This window comes from Manduca sexta, chromosome 27 (genome assembly GCF_014839805.1).
Source record: "Manduca sexta isolate Smith_Timp_Sample1 chromosome 27, JHU_Msex_v1.0, whole genome shotgun sequence".
Classification (NCBI taxonomy): domain Eukaryota; kingdom Metazoa; phylum Arthropoda; class Insecta; order Lepidoptera; family Sphingidae; genus Manduca; species Manduca sexta.
In genome coordinates, this window is record NC_051141.1 from 2376058 (window position 1) to 2387529 (window position 11472).

The 11472-nt window shown below is 36.9% G+C and overlaps 1 protein-coding gene across 1 annotated transcript in view; it reads right to left on the bottom strand.

Annotated features, from left to right (window-relative positions):
- Window positions 1-11206, bottom strand: part of LOC115448521 (discoidin domain-containing receptor 2) — a 57588-nt gene extending 46382 nt beyond the window's left edge. Inside the window, exons 1-2 of the mRNA XM_037444121.1 lie at window positions 11143-11206; window positions 10607-10891 (exon numbers count right to left, since the gene is read on the bottom strand). Coding sequence (XP_037300018.1) covers window positions 10607-10891; window positions 11143-11206 — 349 coding nt within the window. The remainder of the gene's footprint in view (window positions 1-10606; window positions 10892-11142) is intronic.
- Window positions 11207-11472: the final 266 nt, after the last annotated feature.

Genomic DNA, 11472 nt, shown 5'->3' on the forward strand with positions numbered 1-11472 from the left:
AGCAACTTGGTGCAGTGTTATCAGTAAGATTTAATCTGGTCATGTAACATTTGTTTGAAATAGCAAATATACATATGATATATAAACATTGCATTGTATTATTTATGCTGTACACTGTCATCCACAATCCGCACAATAATTCTTCGAATGAACCAACAAAATGTACAAACAAATGTAGCTGAACGGTCACGTGTGGTTTTGTTGTAGCCTGTAGCTAATCTAGCTGTGTTAGGGCTGTGTATGTGAACACAAAATGTGGTAAGTAACGTCGCTTCGCCCGTTTCAGACATTAGGTAGAAATTAATGATGTGGCACCGTGTGCCGCGACTGACAGACATCTAGCTTCGGGTTCATTACCCTGTCTTGTTAAACACACAGGGTAACAACGGAAACGTCGAGCGAGAGAGATAGTGTGTTGGTAACATTGTATTTCGACAGATGATTTTTTGTTTTGGTTTTGATACCATGAATAGCTACAGTCTTTTGTTAGTTAATTGTCTTCGTTCTAGAATGTCTTGCAAAGTATACGTTATATTTTGCAGTGGTGTTTATTATTATATGTGAACCTTGCATCATAATCATCGTTCGATGGATTCGAGGTATTACAAAATAAAAATATTGCATTAAAATTATTTGTGTGTAAAGCATAATAGTATATTCTAATTTCTCATTACGAAAACAGCTTACGTTCTCAAAGTTTCGGAATTTACACTTAAAGATTAACAGTTAGAAGGGAGTTTGTAGGGAGCTGTAACTACCCTTCCACTACCATTGTAATTGTTTTGTTTACTGTTTTCCATCCGCATTGTTTAACTTGACGACGTCAAATAACGCTTAAGTATTCTCTTCAATTGCTTGTTCAGTTAATACCTGTTGTTGATCCGTAATTGTACGTTTTCGCATTAATTCTTTGCATCACTGATGTAAACTGCTTTAGTTGTCTTTTATCTTGCCACCCAATTTTAAGCTTTAACGGCCAACAATACCGCTAACCGGCTTTGGTGTTAGGAGTCTTTCAAATTAAGATTAGGTGAAAATCATGTCTATTAAGTTTAACTTGGTTATTTTTTTTTATTGCTTTGAATGACGAGACGAGCTTGCCGTTTGTCTGATGGTAAGCGATACAACCGCCCATACACTGAAGAAACACCATCCCACACCTTTAATTACAAATTATTCTTCGGTACCTATTCCACTGCGCTCGCCATCATGAGACGTGAGATCTTAAGTCTCATTGTAGCCAGTGGCCAGTGTAACTACTGAACATATCCAGTAGTCCATCAATCATCATCAATGTCCTTCAAACCGGAACACAACCGTTATTGAAAATGGCGGTTAATTATTCTCTAATGAAGATTGAGATTGGGATAGTTTACTAACAGCTGTAAGTCAATAATATGTCTTAAATCCAAACAGTCGACTTTGATAGACTGCGCCCAAGAATACCCGTTTCTCTAACTGAACAGTGATGTTTCATTGTATACAAAATATAATAACTTCCGAATAGCAAAGTTACCATCCCGTTTAAACATTTGTCTAGTGTCTGGAGCTAGAGAGATAAGTTGTTGCTGTCTAGCACTCGTGATAACAAATTAGTGGAGTGGCTAAATACTGTCAGCCGTCGATGTATAGTAAAAACAGAGGAACAGTTAAGTTTATTGAAACTCGATGAGGTTTCTTTGGGAGGTATTTGGACTGGCATCGTTGGATTCTAACTCTAAATACACAACATCACGCATTTCCTCCGAAGGGGTGTGCAGAGGCGCAGCCAGGCCACTTTTCGCCAAGTGTGTTCCGTGATTCCGAGCCTATCGCCTATCGGGCACAAATTCCAAACTAAATATTAATATAGGTTTGTGAAAGATGATTTTGGAATACATTTGAGTTTCGTAATATTATGTTAACGATATTTGTAGTTATGGGAGCTTGGTGCAAATGGTAGACGCGCGTCTACCTTTTCAGCATGCAAGCCATCGCCATTATGAGTTGTGATTCATGATTACCTCTTAGCTGAGTTTCGACCACGGCAGCTATCACAACGTAGGTCGGCCAGGTAAGCAGGAGATTTTATACTCCAAAAGTGTGTGCGCAATACACAGGTGCAATCTCTGTTCCTTCACTCTCATAGCTCGGTGAGACGACAATCTGACATGACCGGAAAGAGTTCAGGCGCAGGACCAACGGTTTGACTTTCCGAGGCATGGAAACAATATCACACCGCCAACTTCCTGACTCTGAGCTGCGACTGAGTAATTTTTAAGATGGAAAAACGCAGTTTTATTTATTTTTTGGCCCGATCCGGGATTCGAACCCAGGACGTCAGCGGGTTAAGCGTACTCATACGTGTACGTATTATAACTACGCCACCGAGGCCTCATTTTTTTTATTGGATCCAATAATGTGATATTGCAGTGCAATTTTCGTTACTTTGCTTTTGAAAACATTTAATAAAACGATTGAATATCAAAACGAGAGACTAAAGAAAGAAGAAAATATTAAAGGTAAACAATATTGAGTGGTACAAGTTGTTTCTTTGAATTTGCACATATTAAGAAATATGCAACTAGCAGCAAATAAAGAGTTCATAGGGAAACTTCGAGTGCACTTGACGCATCAGTAGATACACTAATTGGGTAGCGAAGCGGCTCACATAACTCCGTACCAAGTAATATAGAAATAATTTTTTCCGATACGAACAATCTGAAAACTTTGCGTGTTCATCAGATGGAAGAGATCGTCAGTATTTATTACTTAGTTTTTTATAAGTGAGTCGCCTGTTTTACTACTTTTTATAAGCCTCGGAAGTTTCTTTCACTACAAGGTATTGATGCTACAGTTAGATTTCTAATCAAGGAATTATAATGATTATTTGGATCAGAATAACTGCTCCGTTATCGTTGGGGACAGAAATAGACAAAACTTGAGTACCACCTCAGATGTAGTTTCTCATGTAGGAAGTGCGATGCAGCGAAATTATAAATTAGTTCACTGTCAACATGGGCTATATTCGCAACTTTTTGTTATGGTAAACAAAACTCTAATAAAAACGAATACGGACTAGATTTGCTCGAGTTGACAAACTATCTGAATTCTAATTACACTAATGGTGCGAATAACTGAGAGGTAATTAACAATAAGTATAGACGAAGTAAACTTCGAATGTTTTAGAATCACAAACTCCCTTGAAAAGAAACAACGTTACGCAATGTTTGAAGTACTTAATTGGAGGCAATGAAAAGGAATCTAAGTAAATGACAACTTCATAATGGATCAGGTCGACTGTCACCATCTCTTTGAGAATACTCACCAAACTTTGCTGCTATGTTTTAGGGTGAATGCGATTTTTGCTCACTTAAAGTAAACTTAACAGTAACCATCTCCCATTTTAGAGGTATTGAGAAACACCTAAAGGAGGTATCAGAGTTCTGTATAGTTTCGAACAAGCGCATTAGGAGAATATATCCAAAAAATAAAATATAGGTAAACTTAAGCATTATGAAAACCACATTGACATAACCATGTGCAACCAAGTGATTAGTAACTCCTTAGACTAACTTCAAATTAATTCAAGCCAAAATACATTTTAATACAGCAAAGATCACAGAAAAATCTATCGAAATGGCACTTTTAATAACACTATGGTTAATTGTAGGATAAAATATTGAACTAAATCTTTTCTAGACATATCATATGTCTACTTAAATGTCATACATATTAAACTAGTATTGACTCCTGGAGGGCATTATGCCGTGTCTCCAATCAAGATAGCAAACGTTCTACGTAATATAGGCTACTGGCAATTTAGTTTACCAATCTGATGTATGATTAAATTATCAGACAAAGGTTCTGATGCTCGAGTACCAGTTGTTGAAATGAATTCAAGTTTTTAAGTTCAATTATTTTGCCTCAAAATAGATGTAATTATGCCAAAAAGATCTAACTCGTAAACTTTATTGAAACAGAGTTATGTGTACGCAATGGTTCCTATTATTTATCAGGTATAAAGGTTGGTAGGTACCAAAGTACCTACATATAGTTTATATATACTTGTATGTTTAAATAAATCTCTCCTGTACCAGATTTAATTAGTACAATTATAAAATAAACTTTTTAGTAATGGAGATTTTGAGTTGTGTTTAGTATGCAAAACGTGGTGCCCGACACAATGCGACTGATTGCCTCACTGAACTACAAATACCGTTTCAAATATTGATCTCGAATGAATGAAGACTTTACAATTCTCATTAAATAATTAAGTAATATGAACATATCATATCAAACATGAACATATAAGCACTGACAACCAAAATTTTTATTAACATGTACGTAGTCATGTGAATTACCAGTTAATGGAATTTAAGTCTTATTTGGATAATGTTAGTACGATTTTTCATTAAATTGTGAAGTATACAAATTAATAACGTAGGTAAGTCGACCGCATCACGGAAACTTGGTGTAATTTTGCGGTAAAGGTACAGCTATCAAGCTATCAATATTTTATACAGCTCGTTAGTGTTTTAATTAAAGTCTATTAATTTGTTGCCGTAATATCGTTTGCCGCAACATTGGCCGCCGTAAGTTGTTCTGCTCGATTAACCCCTAGCCTCGCTCTCCTGAACTTTATAGTAAGTAAAAAAATATTATCCCCGAGCCGCATTAAATATACTGATGAAGACTAGAGATTTTGGGACACAGTTCCCTCTCAATTCAAACTCTTTAATGAAATTATTAAAAAACTACACGAAACAACTGCAAAAGACGAAGTCGCGTCTTGACTAAAAGTTAGATGCGGACTTTTTATGTGTAAAAAAATTAAAGTCCCCCTGAAAGGAGGTCTGTTATAAATAGAAAGTCTAAAGTAAATAAAAAAATACTTTTAGCTTGCGTGTAGTATTTTAAGAGCAGGAACAAGATTCGAGAAAGAAATACAGTTTGTATAAGAAAACCACTTGCACAAATGGACCACGTTATGAAATGTAAGGGGAAATAATAAAAGATGTAGACGGCATAACCGTTGCGTATAATTCGCTCGAGTAGTGTTTGTACTCATTTTTATAGTAACAGGGCTTTATACGGAATTGATTTAAGAGTCTGGATCTCGGAAACTTCGCTCTAAGACGTGTGTTTCGTTTTAATCTTACGCCCGATATTCTACTGCAGGTTGAATGTATTTTGTACAATTGATTAACAACATTAGCCGGTAATTGTATGGGAGTATCACAGTTCGTAAACACTAAATCAGAATAGAATCACAAAATATTAAAAGTATCGCTAGTGGTAACGCACCTGATCGTTCCTGCGAAATATATTGCGGTAAGAATTTGGTAATCTTAAATTAGAATATATTAAAATTCTATTCTTGATCATAATTACTTAATTTTCCGACATCCAGTTGCGTTTTGTTTGTTTATCCATTTACCTGGCTCACCATGTTCCCGCCTTTATTGCACACCGTTAAAATTGTGTTTACGTTGAAAATGTCGAGTATAAATTGCCTACCCGACAAATATGTACCTGTTAAGTACACGTTGTCAAAATAAAGCCAACGTTTTCAGGTACCTACGGCGACCTTTGCAAATTAGCTAACTTATGTTTTGGACGGTGGTGTTGCTCCTACGGGTTTTGTTAACGATATCAAATAGTAGTAATAGTCCGGCTTTGATTGATGGAGCTATGTAAGTTTTTCAGTTTAAGCAGAGTTGTCCAGGAATGGAATATTATGGCTTGTCAATGACAAAGTGACGTGGACATATTGAGGATTGTTAGAGAAACGATTACGTCATCAATTTATCAATACAAATATACAGGCATGAGTGATTTGTCTGTGGTAGTGAGTGTTCCTTTAGCGTATATTCAAAACCACCCCTAATCTCTTCGTATTACAACAACAACTTTAATATACCACTTAATTTATTTTACACTTGTATTAATAAAAATTGGCTACAATTATTCCGGTACATTCATGTTATGGTTCTGCATAACAACAGAGCTAGAGAGGGACGCAAGATACTCCCGGTCACGTGTAGAAGAGGGACAAACACACCATCCTCTTGCGGGAACAATTTGTCACTGTCTCCGCCAATTTCCTCTTGTAACTAGTTTTTTCTTTGCGCCACGTAAATTTAATTTCAGCTCTTTGTTGAATCGGTCTGAAGCGGTTGCAGCTAGTGGTCGGTAACTTTTTTCCAGTGTTCCCGTTGTTGTACGAATTTCCTACTTTCATTTAGTACACATTTATCAGGGTTGCGTGCTATTTGGGCAGCTCAGGAGTTAATGCGGAGTGTGTTTAGTTTTAATTGTTATTTAATTGGGGACTGGGGATATTTATCATCCTCGCTTTTGTGGCTGTAGAAACGTTAAGGAGAATATCGAACAATTTTGATGACGAGCATGAAACGAAGCGTCTTAAATGCTTACATCAGAACAAGTCACTACCGTGACCATATTAACAGTCAAGTCTGATACAAAATATTGTGATATCCAATATCCGTATGATACAAACGCGGACCTCACCTCCTGCCTCCGACGAGGTGACCATACTGAACGCGCAAACATTTTGCAGCGGTGTGAAAATACAAACAAGTTCCAATTAACTTCGATATCCTTTAATCCCTCTCTGTGCCGCTCATAATGATTTTTGCATCATTACAATAATGATGCACTTTGCTCTGAATTACATCGAATTTCAGTAACCAAATTTGGCGTGCTACGAAAAATAGCACTTATGTATTTCTGTATAGAGTGGAAATTACGTAGATTGTATATGGTAAATTTGTTACTTGCTAGTGTTACAAAAAAAATACAGTTTAGCATTGCATTACGTAAAATGAGCGAGATTTCCAATGTCCGACACATTCTCGTTCAAAATCTTTATTTCTCGACTCAGAAGTCGGCAACGCAACCTCAATTCCTCATCAGTATTATATTCATACATCAATAAATTAATACTATCAGTTGACCTATCGTTTGCCCTCTTCTGCCTTAAAACAATGAACGTTAAAGATGTTATTTAATAATCGCATTTATCTCCATCGCCAAAGGCTAGATAAAATCCTATCACCAATAGCATTGTATGATCCAAACCTTAACCCCGTAGGGGTAGGCTCACTCTATGATCAATATTCTCGACCCTAATGGTAAGATTACAGTTTTTTATTGCAATTCAATAAGGAAACGAGTATTCCATTCGCCTGAAGACAAGCCATACGATCACCCATAAACAGTAGCAATAAAACTATAAATTAAAATGTACTGTATGTCATATACGCTCGTTACCCTAGCATATAGTCCCATAATGCCCAGTGATTATTGGCTACTGCGTCCTTCAAACCGGAACAAAACAAACATACTGCTGCTTGGCGGTATAAATAGACATTGCGCTGGAACCCAAACGCCCATACGCGCACACATATAAGAGATCTCCCACTGAGAAATTGTCAAATGTTAAAAAGGGGTAGCCTAGGGCATTCCATCGCCGATATTTCCACCCCAAGTGATAGCATGATTCAATTACTATTTGTGTCGTATTAAAATTCTGTTCATAGTTTAGCAGATGAATAAACGGCAGCGGGTATAGTATCGTGCAATGGCACGGTGCCAACCCGACGAAATACTTGTAATATTTTCTTAAAATTTAAGTCCTGTACATTGTTTTTACAAATCTGGAGTTAAACAGTCTTATTTACTTAGGTTTTTCGACTTAACACTCTATTCATTTAGAAATGTTTGTAATAATAATATCAAGTTTAGTTGCGTTTTCAACTTTTCAAGGAGTTCATGTATCAATGCGGAATATATCTATACTGATACACAAAGCTGAAGAGTTTGTTTGATTGCGCTAATCTCAGGAACTACTAAACCGATTTAGATTTTTTCTTTTACTAATATATGTAGGCAAAATTGTGCCTAAATAAATAAATAAATAAAGCGGGTAATTTATCCCGGAAGAACATTTTCACGTGGCCGTAGCCGCGAGCTTAGGCTAGTATTACAAAAATCTGAGGACGATGACCGCTAAACAGACTTTTGTCTTAAATAGAACAAGACAACATATTGGATTTCCTAGTCTACTCCACGACAATTACCTTCTAATTCGATTCTTGCTCATTCGTTTTTTTCTAAAAGTTGCTCGAAAATGGAATTTGCTCGTCATGGCTATAAGTTCGTTTACTACCCTCCGAGATGTAAACTCAGCGAATTATAAATAGGATGCATCTCCCTATCTTTTGCATATTAGTGCATACGCAATAATGCAATAAGTGCGCCCATCATTCTAGTTGTTTGGAGTTTCTATAGTAAATCACGGAAGCTTTAAATGGATGGAATGGTAAAAAAACATTTTACGTCTCGAAAAATATTTTAATGAAGTATTTATTCAGAAAAAGACTGTTCCGTGGTTGGAGACGCGAGACGAGCTGTACAAACATAATTTCATTTAATAAAGCTGCCTATTGTATTTATTTTACACAATGGTTCCAGTGCTTAGGAGTCACGGAGGGTCGAAATTTAAGGGTCTTAAAAATTTTGTTGTTACATTATAAAATCCATTCTACTAGCCGAACGATCGTCCCTTCCCGTAATGGCGAGGTCTTTCTGTAATAGACCGATAAATCTATTTCGTGGAGCTATTTTTGTTATTTTTGGGCGAATATTTTGTATGAGATCCTATCAAGTTTCGGGACTTTTGCGAAATATTCGGGATCCATTAAAGCATTGCGGCCACGGTTAAATACCTCGCAATCATACGACTCTAGCGTGGTATCGTGGATAATGTATAAATGTCGTAAAACATTTATTATTGTTTCATATCCAGTGGCATTTTATGTATCATTTGGTTTCATTGCTGCATTGCCATTTTGTGGTACTTAAAATGAATAGTTACTTTTACATCTATTATCTTAATTGGTGATTTGCCACACGGACTATATAAAAGCGTTTTGTTGTTTAAAATGTGCCAACATTACGATATAAGCCTAGTTGTATTAAGTGGCTACCAACATACTAAAAAAGATATTGTTAAAGGCTACTTTAGTTAATGGTGTAAAATATAGGACACCCGAAAAGAAAAAACAAATTTCAATTATCAAGTTGACTAAGTTACAATATCGATACTAAAACGAATAAATTAAACAGAATTCGGGTGTTCAGTGGCTCATCTCTCTAATATACCTAATATTGGTACGTTACGCGTTCAAGAGCCATGAAATGACGATTCGGGCACCGCCCCGGGGCCGGCCAGTCGACTGCGACCCTCAATGTTTTTATTTTCTTTAGGGAAAATTAGAACCAACGAACATTTGAGACAAGTTTTAAGGTTCGATTTATTTGGTAGTCAATATTGGAATGATTATAAATTTTTAAAGCTGTTGTGTACGAAATTTGATAAAGTAGGTTATAGGAAGTTTGTATACTGGAAGATAAGAACCGTGGTGCCAACTCAAATTATTTGTAATGTCTGAGTGACTGGGTACTGTTTCTATAATGTCGCTCGAGTGGTTTGTTCGTCTTGAAATTTGCATAAAACTTACCCACATTAATATACGCAACATAATATAACTAAGGATTTTTTAATACTTTTCAGGTCAAAAATCTGTCAGTAACGTGAGTTAACCATTAACGTGGGTATAATAAAATGTTTGTGGCATCATGCCAATTCAGAAACCGTAGCGCGATATTAATGGAGTGAAGGTGTTTAATTAGCTCTCATTTCACTCGTATTTTAATAGCGATATCAAATCTTAAATGGGAACGTAGGGTTATAATATAAATCTTGTACCATCTATTACAATGCACAAGATTACGTACAGAATTTAATGTGGCCGTATTCGACACAAGTTACAATTACAGTAGTTCATAATTGTTGAACCCGGGGCATCGAAATCGCAGTCGAAAATGTAGTACATTTTTGAGACACCCTTACAATTATATATTTATATCCTAAACTAACCTACTACTACCATAAATAAATTAAACATCACCGTCGGGAATATTAAAACAGTATTAGCAGTTTCGTAGTGAGTGAACTCAGCGCATTCCGTCGATGACCGGGAGTTACTTTCTCAAATTACACCCGCCCTTTGTTTGGGGGAAACAATTTGGATGTCCTCACGTCCTTGATGGAAGACATTCCTTGAACCCCTCGCAAACTATTCGCCTTAAACGAACGCCTAACCGTTGCATGCCTGGCTACTTAATGGTTTCTATCTTATATTTTTAATTCATTTTCAGCATCGTGTGACGTACAGTTTTAAGATACCTAGAAATGTTATCAAATTAAAGAAAACTTAGTTTTGGGTCTACCATTGAGTTTTATGGCGTGTACTTAACTCGTTTTTGGTGGCTATGGGTCAGTAATAGTACAGATTAATGCGCGTGTAAATGTATAACACGTTTGAACGTTGTCTCTTTTAATTATATATATTTTAGGTTCAACGCTGCTTTATATTTTTTCGTTCAAAAATCTAGAAATGTCCTGAAATTGGATCGTGCTTAAAAATGAATGACGAAGAATACTGACTAAAATTATTTAATAGTTATAATTTTGTCCGACGTGGCCATCTTGAGTTCTTGCTGCGGAAAATTTATAGAAATAATAAAAAAATCTTACTATGATCCAAAGTCCTTGGGTCAATGGTAGTGGTTGATGGTGTTGTGATGTCCTCTTCATCATCATAATGTTCCGTGGTGGTGGTGGTGGTGGTTGTGGTGCGCCGGCGGTTGCGTTGTCTGCGCTCTTGGCGCCGTGACGGTGCCGCCGTCAGGACTGGCTTTACCGTGGTAAGTGGTGTGGTGACTGAGGTGCCGTTGCCACTGCCAGGGTCGGCAAAGGCAAGCGCCACTAGTGACACGGCCACCAGCCGGATCACCAGTGGCGCTGAGGGCCACATCACGCCTGGGGAAAAGAAAAATGTATTAAACAAACGTAATCACTAAATATTGAACATAAATAAACTGACAGTAAACAAATTCATGAGGCAACTGACGCGCAACATAATCAATAAAAGTTGCAATTGGACGAGTCGAAATAATTTCCTTAACTAACGTCATACGACGTTCTTCACAAAGGTATTAGGCAACAGTGAAATAACGATACGCAATATCGCAAAACCGTTTGAAAATAATATCGGGTTGTTGACCACGGACATCTGTCAGCGGCGTAATGCGGCCATTCCGAAACGGTTAATGTCGCAGGGGTCAAAACGGCCATTGTAAATTCTTTATAGCATTCAATACGCCTACCTCGCCAAATGGGATTTTGCTGTTAAGGGACATCAACACTTAAATCGAAGTTTCATGGTCCCGGCTACCGCGCAAGGCAAGTCGCATATGAACACTGGGAACGGACGGTGACGGACGTATTATCACGTCCATATTGCGTTTCTAATATGGCCTGAATCCTGTATGGTAGTATAACTGAAGTGACTTTCAACACTAAAGCGTAAATATATTTCGATATATCTTCGCGAAAAACAT